We start from the raw sequence: 27,275 nt of genomic DNA, 5'->3' as shown, positions 1-27,275 counted from the left end.
TGGGAATGAACACTACCACAAAATTTCCATAGAGGATGATGAAAAGATGCCTGGAAAATGCAACACTTGTCTCAGCATTGTATGCCCAACAAAGCTTGTGACTAATAGATTAGATGAGCATTCTTGTATTAGATTTAGCAAAATTTTAACATCCATCATTGAAAATGTCATAATATACTTATCTGTGTATGTTCACATTTATTCCTAGAATACACAATTCTGTAATTTGGCATTCTCAATTGCCTTAAGATAATGACAAGATGTACTTCACACTGAATAAAATAAGCTAATTTTTTTATACTGCAACGGATTGCACATACTGTATTGTAATTTCTTCTTTTACATTCATGGTATGAATGCCTCCTGTTAGCACAATGCAAACACACTATCTCTTTACAGTGACAGCATCCATATCTCAGATACCGATAACACATTATAACAAGACAGAATCTTTTAAATTTGTACCAAGACAGAATCTTTTAAATTTGTACAACCACTGCCAACTCTAAAGATAATTCCTGATTTCTCCAATCAATTCCTGATCTTAAGCAAAATTTCAGTTATCCACTTACATTCTGAACATTGCCTTTCAATTTGAAAAGTGCAATAGGGGAAATCTTGATAAAATTCTTCAATGCTAATCCCAAAATTAGAAATGTTTTGAGCATAAATATCCTGTAAAAGCTTAATACTGTCAATGTCCTTTTCCACATTATAAATGGTGCTGTGGTGGACTTAATCTTCTAGTATTATCAGGTGATTTGGGATCAAGAAGAGCTGTGGGCTCCACTTGCCAGCTGTGACTGAAAGTTAGGCATTATTGATTCAGTTCTAAGGGTGCTGTGATCTAGTTCAAGAGCAAGCCTGGAAGATTGGGTATTATTTTGAGACCTATGGTGCTGGGGAGGTTTGCAGAGTGCTAGAAGATAGTGCCTGAGCGTCTAATGCCTTATGTTATTACTAAATTTTAAACTGTCAGTAAGTTTATCTTTAAACAAATGGAAATATTTCCAATTGAAATGGATTCCTTTCTTCCTATTAATTGTAATCAGTTCAAAACATTTTATGAAGAGTGCTTCTTTGAAGGCTCTCCCGCAGTATGGTGAGTCTGTAAATAATACTTTGTGTTGTCTAACTTTGCATCAGTTTTATGTTTTTCCCTGCTGCTAACATCAAGCCATCTGTAGGATTCCTCTACATGACACTATTGTAACCAAAACTGATGTGATAGGTAGGACCTGTAGGGCTTTGTGGACAGGGTATAGGTTGTAATCTGCCTGAATATTTCAGCTGTGATAAATACATAGTTATGTTACGGACTTTGGTTGTCCTAGGGTCTCTTTTTATTTATGGACATGAAGTGACCAGGTCTAGTTTGTAATTGCTCTGGAGCCTTCTGATGTTGTTGGCCTCGAATACAACATTTTTATGGATACCTATTTTTATTGACTGTTTTTCTGCTGTCTTAACCCTTTTTGATAGTGTTCGTACTTAACCTGTGCATACTTTGAGTTCCCAATTATGAAAGGAGTGCTATTAAACTGAAGAGAATTAAGAAGCATTTAGAAGAGAATTAATGGAAAGGCTGAAAGTTACTGATGAATCTTAGAAGTGTTTGGAAGTTTTTCAAGCTACGGCTTGAGGACATCATTCACGTAGTACTCCCAGAATATTTTAGGGAACACAAAACTGATGTGCAGTTAGGGAACACAGAAAAGTCTGGTGTGATTTTTCATGCTCTCTGGTGTAGTAACATGTGCTGGGATCAAAGTGCAATCTGTGTGCTGAAATCAATCTTCATGACTTCGTTTGTTAAGAAATCCATGGAGTTCCACGTAATTTCAAAACTCTTTTGGTGGACTTTGGGGAGAAAGTTTGGTGGACTGTGTCATCAATCATGGATTCATTGATTGGACAACTAAACATTTCTCAGATCCATCATTAAACTTTCACCCTTCCATTGAGTTTAAAACGGAAATGGAAAGCAACACATCTCTTCTGCTTTTAGATATTATTCTCTCCTACTGGGATATAATTGTCACTACTAGATGCCATTCAGGCACAGGTGTCACAGGTTTAAAATTCAGCACAGGTTTAAAATTCTTGATTTTAAATCATGCAATTCATTTTATACTAAAATATGCTTTTGGGGCTGTATGATCTAAGAGTATGCATCAATAAAACATCTTCAAAAAGAATTGTTATTAGAAAAATATACAAGCAAAATGGTTATCCAGAAAATGTCACATCCAAGACCATTTCCACCAGTCAGAAGATTCCATACCAGACACATCCTTTTTCCAAGCCCATAAATATTCCCTTCATATCTCAGATTAGTTAGAAGAGACTATAATGGTCAGAACTAGCAGAGCATTTGACAGTCCCTCACGAGAAATTACTCCGTAAGCTCGAACAAATTCAGATAATGGGCAAGATTGCAGGGTGGCTGCAGAGTAGGAAGCAGAGGATAACATTAGTATGGGGGGTCCTCCAAGAATTATTTCTTGATTTTCTTAAATGACATTGACATAGAGGACATGGAATCAAAATTTGCAGATTATGTAAAGGTTGAGAGAGTGTTTAATGATCAGTGCAAAGCAGTTCTCCTTCAGGATGACTTGGACAGGGTGGTCAGAAAAGTAGCAGCTGCTTTGATGCAGCAAAATGCAAGGTCTTACACTTGGGCAATAGCAACCCCAAAATAATGTAATTTTGTAGGGTTGAATCAATAATAGTTGAGGAAGGAAAAGTGATTTTGGAAGTTATTTATTTTTGGGTTGACATGAAAAAAGGCCTCTGTAGCCGAGTGGTCAGAGCAGGCGTGCAGTAGCACACGCTCTTTGAGTAGACTGGAGTTTAAGCCCCTGACTACTAAATGCAATCGATCTGCCAACCCACACTAGGTCAGTGTGGCAGATTATGGTCCATTCCCCCAACATGAATCATTGAGGAGGCTTCCATCCTGCAGTAGGTTGATAATGGCAGCAGTTTACTTTTTTTTTTTTTTTTTTTTTTTTAATCCCTGTAATGCAGACAGGTCTCATGGTGTCTTATAGGTAATCCTATCATATAAGGTAACTGTAAACTCGCAGATGGAATACTATCCATGCATGGAGAATGCACCATAAATAAAAAAGAATAATTTTCTTGAAAAAGTGTAAACAGTGGCAACCCGCTTGGTGTGATCTGCAAAAGGGTGCCCATATAAAGAAAGACTTAGAATGTGTGAGCAACAGAGATTAGTAATGATCATCTTGAAAGATAGCAGATTAAGTTCTATAATGCTCTGAAAGGGGATAGTAAAATGAAGGCAAAATTTTCATTGTTATAATTGATTTCAGAAGTAATAAGGGTCGTAAATTAAAATCGTCCGGAAAGGGTTAGATTGGGTTGCTGCAGGAAGTTTTCTTTTAGCCAACGAGTTGTGAATTATTGTAATAAAGAAAAGTTACCGTTGTTAGTAGTTGTGGTTGGCAGCTTGGAGAAATTCAAAAATCAGTTGTATAGTTACCTGTGTGAGGAGGGAAACACACAGGTAGTTTATTTTCTTTTATATATATATATTTCTTTTATAATTACGAATAATAAGATTAAAATTAAGTAGAGAAATTGGATTTGAATAGCGATAATATGAATAAGCGAAAATATATAAGCGAAAATATGAATTATGGATCAGGGACACTGCAAGAGCAAAAGTACCCTACAACCATAATGTATATATAAAATTATTTTTATTGTTATTTGTAGAATGTAGTAGGTATATATCTATAATTTAACTAGTGCTAATAATGAAAATACCGTGTATCCTGGGAGCGATATATGTTGATTAAAGGGGGGGGGGGAAGGAAAAGAAAAGTGTAACGTTATAAACAAGAAGAAACAAAGTGCGAATTTTGCAAAAAAAAAAAAAAAAAATGCAAATTTTGAAAAGAACGACCAAGGTAGAAATAGCATTGCAGTATCTTTCATAATTTATGTGTCTTCTTCAGAGGTCATCCACTCAAATTATGAAAAAGAACAGCAATACTCTTACTTCTGTTTCTGACATGTTCTGTATGTCAAAAAGCACGTGTAAGCAGCCACGTGGTAAAAACTAATTTAGAATACAAATTTTGAATAAATAAATAAAATAAATTACAAGTTATGCAAAACTATTATGTGCCAATAAAGTATAACATACAGAACATGGATGACCTTACAGAAGTAAGTAGCCCGTCAAAAAAGCGAAGACAAAGGAAGGTAGTGTCCGAATGACAAGAACTTACCGCTACTGGACGGGTTGACAGAAAAAGACAGAGCCGGAGGCTAACCCGTGTATATATGTGTAGAAACGCTAGCGGCGCCTAGCGTTAGACGAATTTTGGTGTCTGCATATTATGTAATTTACGTATGCGGTGGAGCTACGCTAGGTTAAAGTTAAGTACATGATGCTCAAACACCCGGGATAGCAAAGAAATATAATAGCTTACAAAGTAGCAGTAGAAGGCAGCTAAACTTTGTTAAGACGAAAAAATATAGATTGGGTATAGTAAGAAAAATAGTACTCTGATTATTGCGGTCGGTAAACTAATGGCTCACAGAGCATAAAAAGTAGAAATTAGTAAAGCAAAAAGATGATGAAATTAGGGATATGTAGTTGGGCTAGGGTAGTTCGGGGTTGCAAACCCGTTCCTATAGTTAGGACCCTGAACGAATGTCCGAGAGTTCGTGCATCATGTGCTTAAGTCAGTTGTGTTAAAAGTGTAACATGTATATTATAATTAACAATTAAATAAATAAATAAATAAATCAAGATAAGTTTAAAATTAATTACAAGGTAATTACAAGGTAAATACACTATGTCAGGCCAATCGGTGGGTACAAGTTTTCCAGACCGTAAGACACCAAAGAGGCCTAGTGTATTGTATTTACACTATATACAAACTCGATGCGTATGGGAATAATTATAAGTTATGAACTAATAATGCTGTTTATATTGATATCTATTAATTTCTTGTGCCTTAATATGTTAAGGGCTTTATTGATATGATGATGCAGGTATGTAATAGGAAAAAGATTTTTGGTCAGTTTACTGTATAATATTCTGATGTTATCAATAACTGTTGTTTTGTCGCTGCATATTGTTGCTATTCTGATGCACTGTGCTAAGATAACATTAGCATGTACCTGTTTGGAAATATTGGAATTCCATTGTGTAAAAGTTTACTATGCTAAAGTTGAATGCTTCACGTTTGTTGTACAAATTGATGGAGGCTATACCATTTTTTAAATTAATGTCTAGATCCAAAAAATGGGCTGCTGCATCCGAATTGTTAGTTCTTTCTAGTACAAGTTCGTTAGGGTATAGATGTCCATAATCCTGGATGAAATTCGGGCAGTTAATTACCATGAGGTCATCTATATATCTGAATAGTAATAGGTCCTGTGGAAATGAGGTTTCTGACCAGTATAGGTATAGGTTGGCTATTATGCACGAGGCTGGGCTGCCCATAGGTGGTCCATTGGTTTGTTGATATACTGTATTACCATCATATATGAAGTTATTGGAAATACATAAGTTCAGTATGTTGTTCCAGTAATAGGTGTTGCAGGAAATAAAATCCTTATGTTTATCTTAGATATCTTTGAGTACCAATTTGAGATTGGTTTGATTGATACTGGTAAATAGGCTATGGAAATCAAAGGTTTGAATATTATTGACTGTATTACTTTGCAAAAATTTTAATACGGGCTGGTTGTTGCCTATGATTTTGCTGTTATTTATGTTATGCATCAGTGGTTGCAGTAGTTGTTCAAGTGTTTTTCCAGATTTGTGTACATAACTATTTTTGCATGAGGTTATGAATCTGAAGCCTGTTGGTTTTTTATGAAATTTAGGGATGAAGTAGATATAAGGTAAGTTGTAATTGCTTAAGTTGAGCTTTAGTTTTTTGTTGAAGGCCATTAGTTTTTTTGTAATGATATTACATGTACTGGAAATCGGTTTGTAGGTATTGCTTGAGTTAAGTTCATTAGTTAAAGTATATGTATAAAAATATTTGCAAATGAATGCAAAATTATTGGCTGCTTTATCTACCGGTGTGATTACGAAGTCTTTGTGTATTTCTAGCAGTTTTTGTTTTAATTCAGTCAAGTTGTAGTATGTGCCCTGATAATATACATTTGAACTGTGTAATGCATATTTATGTTTGAATAAGGCGAATGTATGGCTAATCCACATATGGTATGCTTCTATAGGCGTGTTATTTTTGTAGGAACTTGTACTAGAAAGAACTAACAATTCGGATACAGCAGCCCATTTTTTGGATCTAGACATTAATTTAAAAAATGGTATAGCCTCCATCAATTTGTACAACAAACGTGAAGCATTCAACTTTAGCATAGTAAACTTTTACACAATGGAATTCCAATATTTCCAAACAGGTACATGCTAATGTTATCTTAGCACAGTGCATCAGAATAGCAACAATATGCAGCGACAAAACAACAGTTATTGATAACATCAGAATATTATACAGTAAACTGACCAAAAATCTTTTTCCTATTACATACCTGCGTCATCATATCAATAAAGCCCTTAACATATTAAGGCACAAGAAATTAATAGATATCAATATAAACAGCATTATTAGTTCATAACTTATAATTATTCCCATACGCATCGAGTTTGTATATAGTGTAAATACAATACACTAGGCCTCTTTGGTGTCTTACGGTCTGGAAAACTTGTACCCACGGATTGGCCTGACATAGTGTATTTACCTTGTAATTACCTTGTAATTAATTTTAAACTTATCTTGATTTATTTATTTATTTATTTAATTGTTAATTATAATATACATTTTACACTTTTAACACAACTGACTTAAGCACATGATGCACGAACTCTCGGACATTCGTTCAGGGTCCTAACTATAGGAACGGGTTTGCAACCCCGAACTACCCTAGCCCAACTACATATCCCTAATTTCATCATCTTTTTGCTTTACTAATTTCTACTTTTTATGCTCTGTGGGCCATTAGTTTACCGACCGCAATAATCAGAGTACTATTTTTCTTACTATACCCAATCTATATTTTTTCGTCTTAACAAAGTTTAGCTGCCTTCTACTGCTACTTTGTAAGCTATTATATTTCTTTGCTATCCCGGGTGTTTGAGCATCATGTACTTAACTTTAACCTAGCGTAGCTCCACCGCATACGTAAATTACATAATATGCAGACACCAAAATTCGTCTAACGCTAGGCGCCGCTAGCGTTTCTACACATATATACACGGGTTAGCCTCCGGCTCTGTCTTTTTCTGTCAACCCGTCCAGTAGCGGTAAGTTCTTGTCATTCGGACACTACCTTCCTTTGTCTTCGCTTTTTTGACGGGCTACTTACTTCTGTAAGGTCATCCATGTTCTGTATGTTATACTTTATTGGCACATAATAGTTTTGCATAACTTGTAATTTATTTTATTTATTTATTCAAAATTTGTATTCTAAATTAGTTTTTACCACGTGGCTGCTTACACGTGCTTTTTGACATACAGAACATGTCAGAAACAGAAGTAAGAGTATTGCTGTTCTTTTTCATAATTTGGGTGGATGACCTCTGAAGAAGACACATAAATTATGAAAGATACTGCAATGCTATTTCTACCTTGGTCGTTCTTTTCAAAATTTGCATTTTTTTTTTTTGCAAAATTCGCACTTTGTTTCTTCTTGTTTATAACGTTACACTTTTCTTTTCCTTCCCCCCCCCCTTTAATCAACATATATCGCTCCCAGGATACACGGTATTTTCATTATTAGCACTAGTTAAATTATAGATATATACCTACTACATTCTACAAATAACAATAAAAATAATTTTATATTTCTTTTATATATATATATATTTTTTTTTTTGTTAGTTGTTGGCACATCGGCTTTTGTGGCCATAATGCACCTCCCAAAGTTTTTGCATTTTACTCTGTTCCAAGCCCGAGGCAGGATTCGAACCTGCGACCTTTGGGTTGCTAGGCAGGCACTTTACCCACCTGGCTAGCCCGGTCAGCTTATTTTTATATATTTATTTATTATTATTATTTTTTTTATTTTATTTTATTATTATTATTATTATTTATTTATTTTTTTTTTTGTCTGGTGTAGCAAGAGCCTGTGACTTCCTTGCATTACATGGCTAAATACTAAAAATTCATAGCATAAACACATATTATCAGGTTTGATTTCACTCAGTAACATAGAAACATTCCATATACTCTTCCAACTATTTTAGAGGTCCTATTTTTTATTGTTGTGGTTAAAACAGTGCCTATGTAGGTGATGTTAGGGAACTTAGAAAAATCTGGTACAGCTCTTCGTGAAGGAACCAAAGTGCTATCTACACACTTTTCATACTGCAGAAGATCCTTTAAAGAATCAATCTTCATTAAATGTTTTGAATGGGCGTTACATGAAACATGAATCCCATTTCAATTTTAATATTATCATTTCTGTAAGCATAAGTTTCACACCCTGGTAATAATTCAGTGCAAGGCAAAGGTGACTTGGCCCTCTAACCAACTGGTTACCAATCACCTAAGGTATTTAGAACCCTATAAACTTCCATAGCACCAGAGCAAACAACAGCAGGCTTTAGAACTGATTAAGCATGCCCTGACCAGTCCTACCAGTCGTAAACCACCTTATAATACTAGGATACACAAGCTCTTCGCAGTTCTCATGCAAATCTAAAACTTACAGAAGAGATGGACAACCTCTCCATATAATAATTAGGCAAAAGATTGGTTGGCAGTTCCCCCCCCCTCCCGCCATAATGAATAGAAGTGGCAGAAATTGTGATGGGGAAGGAATGGGTTTTCTTTTTTTAGTGTCCTAATTGTCTGATTATCATTTAGAATAAGCTCACATCCAACTTGTAATGCAAGGTTTAATTGTTTTCATTGTGTTTATTTTCCTTAATCTAAAAAACGTTAATTTATGATTTTTAATTTTCCTTTCATTAGCAGTCGTGGTAATGTCATCCTTTTTATGGCATCTTATTATCTGTTAATCTTGTATCCAGACAATCTCTTCATAATTATCTCTTAACTTCAATTGTTAGTATTGTTAATTGTATGATGACATCATCCTAGGATGTATCAGCCTTTACGTACTTACCTTATATAGTTTCAGCACTCATTTCACTTCAATTTCAGTTTTTGGCTTTTTGATGTGAAGACATAATTAGCTGTATCTGGTGAGTTGATTGTTTTAAATTCTCTCTTAGATAATATGTTAATTTGCTTGTAATGTGTTCACTTGTAATTTTTAAAATGCATCAATTTTTATATATCTACTTGTAACATTTGCCATGTTTTTAATTTTTAACTTTATTCAGAATTAAACCCCATTTTTGGCTTTGATGGATTGCATGGTTGTTTCAGAAATGTAGCCTATAACAATTACCTTAGGTTAGAATGAAGTAGCAAATATTGTGGCACTACTTCCACAATATTTGTTTTGGTTAAGGTATTTGTATGAACTAATAGATGATACTATCTATATTGCTGTCAGTTTCATTTCTTAACCCATTGACTTCAGTCTTAGCAGAAATGTTTGAAGCTTTCCTTTTTTTTTTTAATTAATTTTTAAAAAAAAGGAGAGTTTGTTTAATTTATAAAAATGCCTCAGATGTCACACACACACACACACACACACACACACACACACACACACACACACACACACACACACACACACACACACACTTGTTTGCTCACTAATATGAAATATTTTATAACCATCACCTAGATATTTTATTTATTTATTTATTTTTTCTTTTTAATATAGATCCTTGTGATAAACATCACTGTGGTGCAGGCCGAGAGTGTGAACTTAATGATGAAGGAAAACCCCATTGTACTTGTGTGAAATTTTGTCCTCTAGAAAGAGATGAAAGGAGAAAGGTAATTGATTAAATTATTTTTTTAATATTGCCATAAGTATCTATTATTAACATATCCCTTCACTCGTTAGAGTGAAGGGGATTATATCACTTTGTTTTAACACTCATATTTGGATGATTCAATGGTAGAAAGAACTTGATTTTTGAAATCTTGGCTAAATGAGTAATGAACATATGAAAAATTATTGTAATAGTATACTAATATATATATATATATATATATATATATATATATATATATATATATTTTTTTTTTTTTTTTTTTTTTTTTAGAATATTCTATAAAAAGAACCCTAAATTAATTTATATGTATTTAGTGAAATGTATGACAAATTGAATTTTTTGTCACTCATTTCATATTTTCTGATCAAGTATTCAAAACATTTTCAGTATCTGACTGAAGTGCTCATTTGAGTGCACATTATATGTGGTTGTCCCATCCTGTGTTGTAAAAGTGTTTCTTTGAGATTAACTCCAGTGCCTGGAAGAAATCTTGGAAGTTAAAAATGGATATCATTTGTAAACCTATTTTCTTCTTTAAAATACAGAAATGGATCACAAGTTGAGTCTCTTATCTTTGTCTACTGTATTTAAATTGTCCCCACTCTCCTGAGTGAGTGTTGTGATCAGGAGAAACTGGCTGGAGCATTAAGTGTGGACTGGAGTCCACACTTAATGTTTGCCCATCACAACCTTCTGGTCTATTAGTAGGGAGCAAACTGAATGAATAAGGATGGATTGCCAATATGGGAATAAACTAAAATCAGATAAATTGAAGGCTGATACTTTATTCTACAACAGGAAAAAGCAATCAAGGCTAGAACATTGCCTGTGTCAGCAAAGTCCTTGTATGCTTGTCAGGGAACCAGGAACACACACACACACACACACACACACACACACACACACACACACACACACACACACACACACACACACACACACACACACACAATGTAGTGCTAAATATGCCACTGAAACAGCCATCAGTGTTGTTAGAAGCTTAAAGGGCAAAGAAGTGAAACTGACAGAAAAACTAAGTTAATTTGATATGTTGTCAGAATAACAAGCATCACAGAAACAATGAGGATGATGATGAGACATTCATATGCAGGGATGCTACAGCTAAACAATAATTATAAATTAATTTATTTCAGGAGTAAGATATTGTACAGAGAAAGTCTTAGTAGTAGCTTATAGGACTAGTTTGTAAGAAAATTTATTTGGCCAGGAAACTGGCCATAGAATACAAGGTGGAAGAAATTTATCTGTGCATGTATGCATGAGATTGGCATTGGTCATCTTGTATTCAGCAAATTAAAAATACTAATTATGGCCAAAAATAAGAAGTATAAAATTTGTCAAAAAGGACTCTTAGTCAGAGCTGTGAGATCTGCCATAACCATCAAATATAGAAATGTTTCTGCTTAAAAACTAAGAGCTTAATTCCACAGAAATGCTTTTTTTTTTTTTTTTTTAAGAGCCCTTTAGAGGAAAGATACAAAAGAGATGTGTGGGAAATAGTAATGAAGGTCTTAAGATAGGAAATTCAGAACAACATGGTGGACCCAAGAAGTTATATGCAGTTCATCATCATCAAACTCTAAAGGCTTTGCCTTGTCACTGCAACCATACATCTCTGTCTTCTGCTGAACGTTTCATTTCCTCATATCCCCTCAAGTTCATTTTCCTTATTAGGTTTTCCAAAATTTTCTTCCTTGGTCATCCCCTTCTTTTCTTTCCCAATATTTTTCCTTCTGAGATATTCACTAAAAATTTATTATCTTAGGGTGTGTCCTAAAAATTTAGATTGTCTTTTCGCCGCAGTCGTGAGTAGCTGTCACTTTTCTTGCATCTCGTTCAAGACAGATTCATTGGATCGTCGCTCAGTCCAGCTAATCCTTAACATCCTCCTCCTCCAGACCCACATCTCCAATGCCTCCAGTCTCTTGATATCTTGCTTGCATAATGTCCATACAGCATCATCATCATCAGCCATTTTCAATCCACTGCAGGATGAAGGCCTCTCCAGCAACTTTCCAGTTCCTTCTGTTTTGAGCGCTGGCCATCCATTTACTACCCACAAACTCATGAATTTCATCTATCCATCTCCACCTTTGTCTTCCAGGTTTTCTTCTAAATCCTCTTGGGTACCATTCTGTTATTTTCTTAGTCCATCTGTCATCATGTCTCCGAGCTATGTGGCCTGCCCAAGACCATTTTAGTTCTTTAGTTTTGATAAGAATGTCCTTTACTTGAGTTTTCTGCCTAATCCATGTGTTTCTCTTCTTATCTAACAGTCTGATTCCCATTATAATTCTTTCCATTCTTCACTGTGTAGTTCTCAGCTTATCTTCCATTCTTTTGGTGAGTGCCCAAGTTTCACTTCCATAAGTCATGGTGGGGAGTATACATTGGTTCATTATTTTACGTTTCAGACAAACTGGGATATTGCTCTTCAGTATGTGACTATATTTCTTAAATGCTATCCATCCAAAATTTATTCTTCTCTTGACTTCCAGCCATTTATCATTATTACAGCTAATAACTTGTCCCAGATAAGTATATGACTCCACCTTTTCAATTACTGCTCCTTCAATCATTATTTCCCTTTCTGTGGCATACTTGTTCATCATTACTTTTGTTTTAGCCATATTCATCTTTAGTCCAAAATCCATACTAACTGTGCATAACTGATTAAGATTTTCCTCTAATTCTTTGGGATTGTGGCTTATGATCATAATGTCATCTGCAAATCTGTAAATGGTTTAGGTACTCTCCGTTGACTCCTTTCAGCGACCAGTCTAATCTTCTGAAAGCTTCCTCAAGGGCAGCAGTAAACAGCTTCGGAGATATTGTGTCTCCTTGTCGAACTCCTTTCTCAATTTTAAATTTCCTACTGTCTTTGTCTAGTCTAATAAAGGAAGTAGCACTCTCATATATTTTCTTCAAAATCATAATATATGTGGTATCTATGCCTTGTCTTTCCAGTGCCCGAAACATTGCCTTATGCTGTATGGAGTCAAATGCCTTTTCATAATCCACAAATGCCAAGCATAATGGTGTTTTATATTCATTTGCTTTCTCCATTAGCTGTGATATTACGTGAAGGTGATCCATAGTTGAGAATCCTGTCCTAAAGCCAGCTTGCTCTTTCAGTTGATTCCCAAGTATTCTTTCTAATCTGTTAGTAATGACTCTTGTGAACAACTTGTAGATGTGGGTTAACAAGCTAATTGGTCTATAATTTCCAATTTCTGATTTATCTCCTTTCTTATGCAGCAAAACTATGATTGTATTATTCCACTCCTTAGGCATCACACCTTTTCTAATGAATTTTGTATAGAGTCTTGCCAGTTTTTGTGCTGTCTCTTCCTCCAATTTTAACAACTGTACAGTAACTTAATCTTCCCCTGGGGCTTTCTGATTCTTCAACGCATGTTCTGCCTCATCAGGAAGAATATTGGGTATGTCGTATGTGTTACTAATTTGCGATCCATCTTCCCCACTGCTGGCATCATTCCCCTGCTCCTTGTATAATTCTCTATAGTAGTCTTCTGCTATTTGAATTATGCCTTCTCTGCTGTTTATAAGTACACCATCGCTATTCTTCAGTTTCAGTATCATTTGTCTTTCTGTATTACTGCACATGGCTGCTGATTTAAATCCTTTGTTTTCCCTTAATGCTTGTTCTACTTTTCTTGTGTTAAATCTTCTTATGTCCTCTCTGAGTCTCTTTCTAATGGCTTTGCATAACTCATATACTCAATTTTCTCCCTGTCAGTGTTTTTCTTGCTTTTCATTTGTCGTCTTCAGTTCATCATGATAAGTGTTTCTTGACTAATTTTTTCTTCTTTGGGTTTCTTTTTCCCTTTAGGTTTCTTGTGCTTTATCACTTTCAGAAAGTTGTAATATTCCTCGTCGATATCTTGGTCCTGAGCAGTCTGCAGAAGCTCAAACTTGTTCTTAAGTTCCAGTACATGCTGCTTTTTCTCCTCTTCTGTTATCTCAAAGACCTTTGTATTATTTACTCGAGTCAGTTTTTTCCTTTCCTACGTCTATATCAAGTGTACATCTTACCATTCTGTGATCACTTCAACATTTACCTTATTCAGGATGGTAACATCATTCACAATATATCTTCTGTTAGTGAGGATGAAGTCTATTTCATTAGTAGTTAATCCATTTGGACTCTTCCATGTCCACTTTCTGTTCACCCTTTTCTTGAAAAAAGTGTTCGTTACTGACAGTCCTTGAGATTCTGCAAATTCCACAAGTCTTTCACCTCTTTCATTTCTTTCACCAATTCCAAAATTTCCTATAAGTCCCCCTTTCTGCACTGTTTTGTCTTTTTCCAACCTTAGCATTGAAGTCCCCCATAATAATAGTGTAGTGGGTTTTCTGCTCATCTAGAAGATTCTCAATTTCGGTGTACATTTCTTCAACCTCTTCATCATCATGGCTCGATGTTGGTGCATAAATCGTTATAGCCTTTAGCTTGTATCTCTTAGAAATCCTGAGTATTAGTCTTGACACCCTTGGTGATGTACTTTTGAATTACAAAATGTTGTTTTTAAAATCTTTATGGACTGAAACCCAACTCCACCTTCACTCCTTTCACTGTTTCCATTGGTGTACAGCAGATTTCCACTTGATAAACTTATAAGTGATTCATTTCTTCTTCTTGTTTCAGCCAAACCGATGATATTCCAATTCACATTTTCTAATTCCTTTTCCAGCTCTAATATCCTGTCTTCACCGATGAGTGATCTTACGTTATAACAGGTCAAGTTCAGTTTCCGTGCGTGGCAGCCTGGTTGTACCCATTGATTCTTAGCATACAGCAGCACACGCCAAACAAATGATTTAGCAAACTTTTTCCTGGTCTCCCTGTCAATATGTCTGCTGGTTAGAATATTTTGCTTGTTACTGAAAGCTTGCTTGGCAAGGGTGATTCTTTTTTTGATCTCTGTAGTGCACCGGTTGCCCTGGGTAATGAAATTCCCCAAATAACAAAACTGTTTCACTTTGTTGTTCCCCATTTTGATGTTTGTTTGAGGTTGTTCATCTTGGAAGTATTTTATTCTTTTGTGCATTTATCTTTAGATCTGAATCCTGTAGTCTTAATGATAGCCTTTCCAACATCTTACACAGCTCCTGCTCTGAGTCAGCTAATAATGCTATGTCGTCCGCAAATCTGATGCAGTGAATCTGTTGTACATTAATCTTGATACCCTTTGATTCCTGCTTCATTTTTGTTATGGATTCCTCAATGAACCTGTTGAAAAGGTATGGGGATAAAGAGCAACCCTGCCTCACACCTCTCCTGATCCTTGCTTCCTTTATGGTACCATTAATATCTATTTCAGTACGTTGTGTCTTTTACAGATACAGGATAAGCCTTCTGTCTCTCCAGTCCAGGCCAAGGTTTTTCATGACTCTGAACAACTTCCAATTTATGTTATCAAAGGCTTTTTGTATATCAACAAAAGCAATATATGTTCTCCTATTCATTTCCATCCTTCTTTCAAGAATTGCTAGAAGCGCCTCCCTTGTCCCATATCCAATTCTGAAGCCAAACTGATCTTGATCGATGACCTTTTCAATCCTTTTCTTGATCCTGTTCTTCACTACATTCATGATGATTTTGGATGCATGGGACAGTAGGGTTATAATCCTGTAATTGGCACAGTCATTAGTATTTCCTTTCTTTGGAAGAGTGATTGTTCTGCTTTTATTAAAGTCATCTGGGATTTCACCACTTTCATAGATTTTTTGTATCACTTGATAAAACCTATCTTTCATGTCTCCTCCCATATTCTTGAGTTGCTCTGCCTGGACATTGTCTAGTCCTGCTGCTTTCTTATTCCATAATTGGCCGACCGGGCTAGCCGGGTGGGTAAAGCGCCTGCCTGGCAACCCAAAGGTCGCGGGTTCGAATCCCGCCTCGGGCTTGGATCAAAGTACTGCAAAAAACCTTGGGAGGTGCACTATGGCCACAGAAGCCGATGCGGCAATAACTACCAAAAAAAAAAAAAAAAAATTCCTTAATTGACTTAATGCTAACTCGTATTCACTCCTTGTAATTGTTGGGCCTTTAGCATCCTCTTCCACCTTGTCTTCTGTTTCAATATAGTCGTTCTCACCAATTGTTTCTTCTCCACAGTAGAGTTCTTCTAGATATTCCTTCCAATGCTCACCAATTTCCTCTGGGTCCATAAGTAGGTTCCTTCTTTGTCTTTAATCATCATGCTCCTCGTTTTGGGATTGCATTGTAATGACTTAATCTTTCTATACGCTTTGTCTGTTCTTTCCTTTGTCAAGTCCTCGTCACTGTCTTCTGAAATTTTATTCATCCAGTCTTGTTTTGCTTCCCGACATTTGGTTGTAATTAGGTTCTTTGTGTATCTATAGTTCTCCCGACCTTCCTCTGTGGATATTTTCCTATATATGTTACATCTTTGTATGAGTCCTAGTATTTCTTCCGTGATCCATGGTTTCCTTGGACCAAAGCTCCTCCTTCCTAATGTCTCCTGCATTACTTTTAATGTACCTTGCTTTATCAAATCTCAGTTGATCCCTCCTGTTATGTTAGCTATGATTTCATTTGTTTTCTCTTCGTTGTTCCTCTTAGCATGCTCATATTGTAATTTATCCAAATCCTAGCTAGTCCTTCCAATTCGTTTGAATTTCTTAAATCTAAGATTGCACTTTGCCATCACTAGACAGTAGTCACTTTAACTTATGTTCCAGGATAACTGTGGCTCGACTTAATTTGGTTGCGGTATCTTGTCTTGACTAGTATGTAATCAATTTGATAACGTATCTCACCTGGTGTTCTCCAGGTGTATCTTCTCTGTGGTACTTCAAATAAGGTAGTAGTAGTAGTAATAGTAGTGGCATGTGATGCAAGGAAACAAGTGTATGAGCTAATGCAGCATCAGCCAAAAAAAAAAAAAAAAAATCACACCATTCCCTCCAAATGCCTGTCCAGTTCCTCCTTAAATTTATTTAACCTATCAACTTCCACAACGACATATGGAAGTTTGTTTCAGCAATTGACCACCCACTGGCCAAAGGCAAATTTCTGCACATCTGTTCTACATCTGTCTTTTCTTAATTTGAATTTATGCACCCTTAGGTTCGTAATCCGAACAAGTGGGAGGATCTCCCACTTGTTCGGATTACGATTTCCATCAGAATTCAGCTTGCTCAACCCATTAAAGGCCTTATACACCTCAATCAGATCTCCGCACAGGTGCCTAGTCTCCAGCCACTGCAATTTGCAGAACTTAACCTCTCTTGGTAAGAGGATCCCTTCATTCCGTTCACCAGTCTTGTTGCCCTTCTCTGTACATGCTCAAGCAAATCGACATCCTTCCTAAAATGAGGCCTCCAGACATGCCTTATACAGAGGGACAATCACCTCCTTTTCCCTGCTAGCAAAATTCCTATATATCATTGACAAAACCCCATGACCTGCCCTGGCAGCCTGTCTGCATTGCTCAGAAAACTTCATATCTGACTGCACAATTACTCCCAGGTCTTCTTCATTTTCTACCACCTTAAGTGTAGTACCACTCAGTTGGTATGTTTCTCTGGGGTTACTTCTACCCATATGCAGTACTTTGCATTTGTCAAGGTTAAACTTCAGTTGCCACTTCTTAGCCCATCTGCCCAAATTTTCTAGATCCTGTTGCAGTAGCACACTGCCATTACTGTCATTAACAACCCTGCCAACCTTTGTATCATCTGCAAACTTCGACACTAAGCCTGATATACCTTCATCAATATCATTGATAAATATACAAAACAACAGAGAACCCAACACCGAACCCTGTGGGACTCCACTAATAACATTAGTCCACGAAGAGCAGCACCCATTGATTACCACCCTCTGTCTTCTCCCACTCAACCATCCTTTTATCCATTGTAGCAACTTACCCTTAATACCATTCTGCTCCAATTTGTACAATAGTCTTTCATGCGCAACAGTGTCAAAAGCTTTCCCGAAATCCAAATATATGATATCAAAATTAATTTTTGCATCCAGTTCCTTTGTAACCACATCATAATATCCTATCAAATTTGTCAGACAAGACTTTCCCTTAACAAACCCATGCTGTATCTGAATTATTGCTGCAGTCTTGTCTAGATGATCCTGCAATGCATCTTTAACTAGTGACTCCATTATTTTACCATGAACAGAAGTTAAACTAACTGGTCTGTAATTACTTGTGTCACTCTTCGATCCCCCTTTGTGAATTGGGGATACATTTGCACATCTCCAGTCCGTGGGGACCTCCCCTGAGTCCAAGGATGCTCTCATAATTATGGCTAAGGGTTTGCTTAGTTGCTTTGCCACCTCCTTTAATATAACTGGATAAATCCCATCCACCCCAGGTGCCTTTCTTATGTTTAACTTCAACAATTTCTCCTCCACTTTGCTCTCAGTTATTACAAAATCATTAAACACCCTGCTACAATTTGATAACCTTCTGCCATTTTCAAACCTTAATAACTCCTCATGTGTGAATGTAGATGCAAAATACTCATTCAGTTTGTTTGCTATCTGAGCAGGATCATCAACAGTCGAACCATCGATATCAAGTGGACCAATCAGATTCATCCCCTTCCTTTTAGAGTTTATATAAGTAACGAAATCCTTGCTATTTTTCTTAGCATCCTTTGCCAAAGATTTCTCGTAATCTGCCTTCGCCTGCCTAACCTCCTTTGTGACCTGATTACAGACTAACTTATATCTGCCATAGGCTTCTGAGTTGCTTGATAATTTATATGCATCCTATGCATTTTTCTTCTCTGTCACGAGTCTCATTAGTTCATTTGATAACCATTTAGGCCTAAACCTTGAACAATATTTCTTAATAGGTATGAAACTTTTAGTAGCTTCCACGATTAATTCCCTGAATGCTTCCCACTTAGAATTTACTGTTGGTAACATCGTCAGTTGATCCCACTGTACAGAATTTAAAAACTGTCTGAGACCACTGTACTCACCTTTATGGAAGCAAAAACTCTTTCATTTACCCCTGATGGTAATTATATCTTTAAGTAAATCCCACATCAGTACACTGCGATCACTGCCACCTAGGGGTTCCTTTATCTGCATATTCTTAATACACGAATGATCACTGCTGATAACCAGATCACCCTCTCTGGTTGCCTCTCGAACATGCTGCTGCAGAAAACAATCATCCAATAAATCCACAAAAGTCTTACTAGTGTATGAGTGACCAATCCTAAGTTCCAGTCAATATCTGGGAAGTTAAAATCTCCCATTATAAGACATTCTGACTTACTAGCCCACTATTTCTCTTTACAATTGTTCATTGTACTCATTCGAGTCATTAGGCCTATAACACACTCCTACTCTTATTTTTGCTTTCGCAGTGCTTATGTCACACCAAACTGACTTAACAGTTTGGTTTTAATTTTATTTGGTTTTGATTTTATGTTTTTCTTAATTAACAGTATGACACCTCCTCCCTTTCTATCCTGTCTATCCTTTCTGTACACATTGTACTCCCCAAATTCCAATTCTGCATTCCTAATATCAGTGTGACACGACATCTCTGATATCCCAACGATATCCGCCTTTGATGTCTTGACCAACACTTCAAATTCGTCAAATTTATTTACTATACTTCTAGCATTGCTATACATGCACCTATTCCTATTCCTAGTTACCCTGACACATCCCATATACCCACCTGTTTCATGATGACTGCCATCAGTCCCTGAAACTCCCAGCACCCCTCACTCCAGGTCGCTACTTATTCTAATAGAATAAGTAGGTATTGGTTGTCACCATATCGTACTGTTCACAGAAGTCGAGCAGCCTGTTGCCTGTGCTCTTCCTGTTTCCGAGTCCAAACTTCCCAACTCCTATTCTATCATATTGCAATCTAACCATGGCATTGAAGTCTCCCATGATTACAAAGTTGTCACCATCCTTTGTCATAATATGCAGTTAGGGAAAAGAAAAAATATTAAGACAATTTTGGCAAGTTAAAGTAATAAATTGGAATATAATGAACAAGTGTACGATGGCCAAGATTTTGGAAGTAATCAAAAATGAAGGAGGGTGAAATTAAAACTGAAAAAAAAAAAAAGAAAGAAAGAAACTATGCTAAACAAAGGAGCTGAAGATATCACTGAAGAATATAAAAGGTTTGAAACAATGGAAATTTGGATGCTGTCTATATTATGTAGACGGAAAGAGTTGTGGAAAATATAAGGTGCTTAAATGCAGCAGGTGTAATTGAAAGTACACCTAACATCCCAAAAGCTGGAGGGAAATTGGTGTTGCTCTGGTTACATCACATTATGTAGATCCTTTTTCCAAAGGACAATTCTGGAATTTTTTATATTGCAACAATATATAAAAAGGAAAGTTAGAGGAATTTCACTTCTTGATATGCCATGTAAAATCTATGTAAGTATTTTAGAAGAGGATTAAAAAGTATTGCCTGAATGTAACATTGGTAAAGAAGAGTCAAATTTCAGGTCAAGCAGTATGCCAGGATCAACTATTTGCACAAGAACAAATTATAGAAGAGTGTCATTGGAACTTGAATTTAGAATTTGTTGATTTTGAAAAATCTTATGATAAAGTACTTATAAATATGCTGTTTCAAATTTTATAAAAATATGATATCAAGTTAAAGGAAATCAAAATTTTGTATAAAAATGACAAATTTGGCAGTGAGGATTGAAGGAAGAATTGAACAGAGCTAATTTTATTATGATTCAGAAACAGGATACATCAAATTATACATGGAATTCTGCTGGAAAGGTAAGAATATTTTGTTTTATACAAAAACTGTGACATTCCAGAGAATTTTAATTTTCCGAACTGTAGTAGTGATGTTACTCTTTGAAGAGGAATTTAAGAGTTTCTCCAGTCTCTTGTCTGCTAGTTCTAACTCTTGAATTCTTACAATACACAAAAAAGATGGTTTGAAAGAGACAATAGTTTATTGCGCAGTTCCCAACTGGTGGTCCGGGAACTCCCAGGGGTTTGCAAGAGTGTTCCAGTGGGTTCGCACTAAAAATTTTGTAATGGCTTCTGCTTAGATTTACATAGGTATATTTTTGTAAACTATAAAATAGTTTAATGTTAATTTATGTGGTTCGGTTCAAAATTTATATTTAGTTGTGGTTTGGGTCATGCGCCCTTACATAGTGAGCATGCATGACAGGACGTTAGTGGGGGGGGGTTGGGTGTGAACGTTCCTATATGTATCTCACCGTTCAGTCATGTGTCAGACAAACTCTGGTAAACGTTGCTAGTTGCTGTGCCACACCACATCGTGTTGGATTTGAACGTTATACAGTATTAAATTGTTTTTAATGTGAATTCATAGTATTTTTAAACTTTAAAAATTATGGACTGTTCATTATAAAAATTATAACTAATAATAAACAAAGATAGAATAAAGTAAAATAAAATTAAATATAAAGTAAAGAATTGCCAATGAAAGAAACTACATCTCCCACAATTCCTTATAATTAGTTTACTATCGTACAGTATATCGTGTTAAATGTTTTCCATACTAAAATTTTTTTCATTCTCAAAGACCATTGTTATGTATAGGTACTTAATAATAATTTTATATTTTTAATAAAAATTCACAACTATTATACGATTTTAGAGAATATAGGCTTAGTGATTCGTGATCAAAATATTATGTTGAAAGGGGTTCGCAAGTCAAAAAAGGTTGGGAACCACTTTATTATATTAATGATGCAGCCGAGGTTTACCAGATTTAAGATTTGCATATTATAGTGGCTAGTTCCTGTTTTTTGGATGTTTGGGAATTTTTCATAAAATGATAGGCATCTTATTTTCCTGAAAATTGGTAATCCTATAGAGTGGTTCATTTGCATTTGGGATCTGTTATGTTAAAATTTTTTCAGAAGTCTGTTACTTGTGTTAACACAGGATGTTAGGAGACAGACAAGTGGTCATTATGATCGTCGTTGGGCTAGGAGCTGGAACAGATAATAAAAAAAAAGGCTGCAAGAAGAGTTCTTTACACTAATTTTCCATTTTTCAAAATAGAATTTGATTTTTGTTATCAATGTTTATATTTAAGAATTAAGTATTCTTATAATAAAGTTTTTATTATATGTTATAATGATATTGTTAAAATACTGAGGAAGACACATAAAACATGCAAAAGCAATACAGAAAAATCAAATACAGTCGATTCTGCTTATTTGGGACACATCAGGACTAGTACATTTTGGCCTGATTAAGGGCTGTCCCAATTATGCGAATTTTCACGTAAATAGTTAAAAATACAGTGGATACCCACTTTACAATTGGCTCACTGTACAATCAAATCATGTTACAATAACCTTACCATAGTAAAGTACTGTTCACTATACGATGTGTAGTAGGCACCGGTCATTGTGATCACGTTTGTGAATTGAATTTCAATTCTATTAAACAGCGATTGTAATTAGCGAAAATAGGAGGAATATTATCCACAGGCTATAAAAGTAAAGATTTATTAAGCATAAATGATACACGAAAATTGGACGAATATACATGGTAATCGGAATAATTAATACGTACTGTAATATGTACATACTAACTAGTTGACATTTCTATTCACTGACGTTTGTGGGCGGGGGTTAAAATTTAAAACAGTAAAAAGATAAGCAATCAGTAACAAAGAACACGGCACACAGAAATTGCAAGTAATGGAGTAACAAGTTCTGTAACTTGTTACTCCATTCTCACGATATGTGCAAGTGAGAATGGAGTAACAAGTTACAGAACTTTAAAAACAGGAATGAAGAGAAGATTCTGAAAATTAATTTTTTTATACGATTGAAGATTTCATAGAAGTGTAAACACATTTCACCATAATAACCCACAGAATTCCAGCTGTCGGTATTATCGCAAATTCCATAAGATCGAGTTTACTATCCGTCTATGATAGATTGCACTAACAGAAAAGTCCAATAAACAGGTGTCTTCTATTTGTTTTTATTATTTTATAGTTGTGACCTCCAGAAATCCGACCAATTCACGAGGTACAGTCAGAGACAATCGCAGGGTAATCTCCAGTGCTGCGGCCTCATGCCCCGATTAAACAGCATATTGTCCCAGTTAAGTGAAGTAAACCCTGGCTATTCTCTTGATTGGATTCTGTTCTTTAAGATTTGTCCAAAATAAACAGCTGTCCCGATTAACCAGTGGCCCAAATACCTGTAATCCACTGTATTACTAAATATGGATACTTTCAGAAGTGTGTGAAACTGTATTTTGTGACATGCTAGTTTTAAACTTGGGTGGACGCATGACACTTAGGGCCATACCAAACATGGCCAAGTAGACAGCCCAGTATTGTAAAAGAATGGGTTGCACATGGCCAACAGGTTGCATTTTTGGGCACCTGTGGACTATGTAAATAGTCTGGCTTTACTAGTTTCCATGCTAAAGAGTATTACTTACTTGATTAGCAGTCAGAGCAAGCAGACATTTCTTGATAATTTGTATATTTTATAATAATGTGATATTTTGAAAATTTCAAGTTGTTATAAGATTCACATTGAATGCTTTATTCGAGGATTTCACGACTCAGAAATGGCCTTAAATGATAGGTGTACAAGTCAGAGTTTATCCATGTGCATAGCTTGTGGGATGTATATTCAAATGTCTGTTTTCATAAAGCTCAACTAATTATTCTTTTCTTCCCAATGTGCATGTACCAATCCCAAATTAAAATGTGGTGTAAAACTTTCAAATTCAACCCTAATTCACGGCTTTTTTTTTCATCAGTGACCTGTACTTGTTAAGTAATTCCGCCGGTCTCCTACTCTTAATATCATTAGTGCCAATGTGTACAACTATATCACCTTCTAGGTGATATAGTTGTACACATTGGCAGACATGGCAGGTTTGTGAGCCACTTCAGAGTACTTGGTCTCCCCAAGCTATATACTAGGGCACCACATTCTAATTTAGGCCTAATCAGGGCTCTGTATCAATGTTGTTGCGTGTGACGGAAAGCACTCTTAAGTACATTTAGCTTTTTCCAGACAGACTGTACGAAGATATTTTTAATGTGGTCTCAAAAGGTGAGGTTATTATCGAGAGTTAGTTCAAGAAGGTAGGTACTGGTTGTAAGAGATATTGGGTTGTTTTCTGCAAAAGTGTATTGTGGTTGCTTTTTTGTTTTGAGATTTTGTACCCATTGTTCTTGGTCAAAGTTTCTATTTTATTTAAAATAAAATAAATTTTCTGAATATACTGTAGGAGGACACGGTCAGAGAATTCACTAGATATGCAAGAAACAGCACATTTAGTAATCACAAAGGCTAGAATCCCAGTTAATCAAAGCATGTGTACTTATGTACCCTCACATCTGACCACTTGGTCACAGGTTTACTGTGCCCTAAAGTAGTCTCTCAATCATATGCATGTGCTGTGAATGATAGGAAATGGTAAGGGCATCTGCATATAGATACATTTCCACTACGTCTAGTATATCTTTTGTAACAGAGTTTATTCTTATACCAAACAGAGTAGCACTAAGGACATAGCCCTTTGGGACTCCCTCTTATGTGAATATGTTTTAGTTGTTGACTCAGAAGGTTCTACAGCTTAGAATATTTCATATTAGGAGTAGATGTCATCTCAAACCGTAATCATGGGGATTTTTTAATATGCCACATCTCCAAACTGTATCAAATGCTTTTTCTATGTCAAGGCATATCATTACAAGGTGTTCACTGTGAAGGAAAGCATTGCAAATATTAGCTTCTGTTTTTATCAAGAGGTCCAGAGTTTATCTGGCTTTTCCTAAATCTATACTGGTGGATGCTTAGCAAATTTTTTGTGTCCAAAAGCTACAATAGCTTATTGTTAACTATTTTATGGAAGGCTTTTCCTACACAGATTGCTAGCACAATTGGATGATGGTGAGTTGGATTTATGTAGTCTTTTCCTAGTTTGGGGAAAGCAAAGCCAATGACATGGCACCAAACAGTTTGGATAGTAGTTTTCTGTATAGATTTTGTACAGCTTTTGTGAGGAGTACGTCTACTTGCTGGCCGAAAAGAACTTCGGATCAAAACTTATTCCTAGGTCAATGTGATGTTGGACAAGAGGGATGGAGGTGCCATTGAGGGTTGGATAGATTTTTGTTGACTGTTTCTTTAACGAGAAGACCATGATTTCTGACTTCTCGGGATTGATAAGCAGACCAAATTGTTTGTGGTAGATATATATTGAGGAGAGAATGGAGGTTAGCTCTTCTGAGACTTGGTGAGGTTTTTGGCTTGCTTTTATTGGCATGAGTACTTTTAGATCATCGGCATATACCAGGATATTTAAGTTTTGGATTACCAGTGGAACAATAAGGGCGGTGAAGAGGAGGCGGCCAGATAGCACTCCCCCTTGCGGGACTCCAACTGAGATTACTTTGCAGTATCGTGAGTTATTTACAGATAATTTGATATTCGGTTATTTAGCAGAGATGTGAGGAAAGCTAAGATGTCGCCTCCTATCTGATAGTGCTTTTCTAGTAGTTTTAGGAGAGATGGGATGAGCACGGCATCAAATGCAGATTCAATGTCTACGTAGGTGGCTGCCAGCTCATCTCTATTCTCAAAGGCTGTGAGGATTCTGTTAGTTGTTGCTAGAAGGTTGGTCACAGTTGATCTGTGTTGGAGTGCATAGTGGATTTGTGGAGGATTGTCTGGCAGGATTTGCTTAGTGAGGATCGGGAACAGTATTTTTTCTAGCAGTTTCAATAGACAGGATGAATTTGAGATCGGTCTGTAATGTTTTACAAGTGATGGATCTCGAATTTTTGGCCTTCGTTTGACGAGGTATTCCTTCCATTGGTGTGGGAAACAGTGCTTTGAGAGCACTGAGTTAAAGATATGTAACAGAGGTTGCAGGATGTAAGGACTCAGACTCTTAAGCATAAATTGCGGAATCCAGTCAGGTCCAGTAGTAGAAGTTGCTGGCAGTGAGTTGATGGCATTAATTAATTCTTGTCTCAATATTATTATGGTAGTCAGTGGGTCAAAAGTGGTGTCAGATGTTGGTAGCAAGGGCTGGTCTTCTGGGTTGGCAATGGTGGCAAACCTAGTGATGTAGTCAAGCCAGCTTTGGGGATCAAGTCAAGGGGAAAAAGCTGAAGGGGTATCCTTATATGGAACTTTCCCTACGCATATGGTCCTGTCAAGTATTGCCCGATGATGCAGAGAGGTGTTATTCCTCTGTATGATGCAGATGCCACACCTCTACTCCTGCTTACATTGCTCATACCTGGGTGGCCACCTCAACTGATTGATTATTATTTGCCTAAAATTTTTTTATTTCCTTATTTGTAAGTCCTTTCTTTGATTCCATGTGCAGAAAAATTTAAAAAGCTTCACATTAATTTAACTCATATAGTGACAGCAGATCTAAGTAAAATATTTTAAGTTGGGATACATATGCAGAATATTTTGTTTACAAAGTAATGTGTCTATTTAAAAATCTTAAAAAGATAATGACGTTCTTTTTCTTCTATATTTGTAGGTATGCAGTAATCACAATGAAACCTGGGACAGTGACTGTGAACTGTACAAGATGAGATGCTTATGTAATGAAGGAACTGAGGATTGCCATCACAAGAAGTATAAACATACTCATGTGGATTATTATGGTGCTTGTAGAGGTAGATGATTATTTTTAGAACTTCTTAATATTTTATGTCAGTTTTTTTTTTTTTTTTTTTTTCACCCATGTTTTATTCACATGCATATGTTAAATGGAATTGAGATTATTATTTCCACTATTTCAAGTTGTAATATGGATTGTAAAATGCCCGTTAAAGGTTATGCTCATAAGATAAACAGAAATAGCTGCCTTTGAATTAGCCAAATCTGTTACACCGCTGGGTATAAAATTTTTGGCTATTTCAGAGGTGGCTTTGCCAGTAATAACACAAAGCTGTTAGACTTCCATTTGCCATTTCTTTCCTGCCACCTTATTTTATGTTAGATTTTCAGTCATCCTAACCATAGTATACCTTCCCCTCCCCCAATGCATGCTGGACACCTTCAATCCACCTTTTTATTTTTCTTGGCCTTCTTTTTAAGTTTATTATCTTTTCTTTTCTTTTCTTTTTTTTTTTTTTTTTTTTACATATCTGTCTAAATCCCCATTTATCTTTATTATTCACCTAAAGATTTTTTTTTTTATATTTCATTATTTGTAATATGGTCTCTTCTTTGGTTTCATCTTTTAATTCCATTTATTTTTCTTAAAACTCATTTCTGAAGATCTGATTTCGATTGGTCTCTT

General features: G+C 35.8%; 1 protein-coding gene across 1 annotated transcript in view; it reads left to right on the top strand.

The window, feature by feature from the left end:
* LOC150081616 (SPARC-like) overlaps positions 1–27,275 on the top strand; it is a 111,928-nt gene that overhangs the window by 39,974 nt on the left and 44,679 nt on the right. Inside the window, exons 4-5 of the mRNA XM_090379471.1 lie at positions 9,823–9,938; positions 26,508–26,646. Of these exons, the coding sequence (XP_090235597.1) occupies positions 9,823–9,938; positions 26,508–26,646 (255 nt within the window). The remainder of the gene's footprint in view (positions 1–9,822; positions 9,939–26,507; positions 26,647–27,275) is intronic.

The sequence above is a fragment of the Mastigoproctus giganteus genome, chromosome 8 (genome assembly GCF_048544385.1).
Source record: "Mastigoproctus giganteus isolate SK-2022 chromosome 8, ASM4854438v1, whole genome shotgun sequence".
Taxonomy (NCBI): domain Eukaryota; kingdom Metazoa; phylum Arthropoda; class Arachnida; order Uropygi; family Thelyphonidae; genus Mastigoproctus; species Mastigoproctus giganteus.
This window is presented reverse-complemented; position numbering and strand designations above follow the sequence as displayed.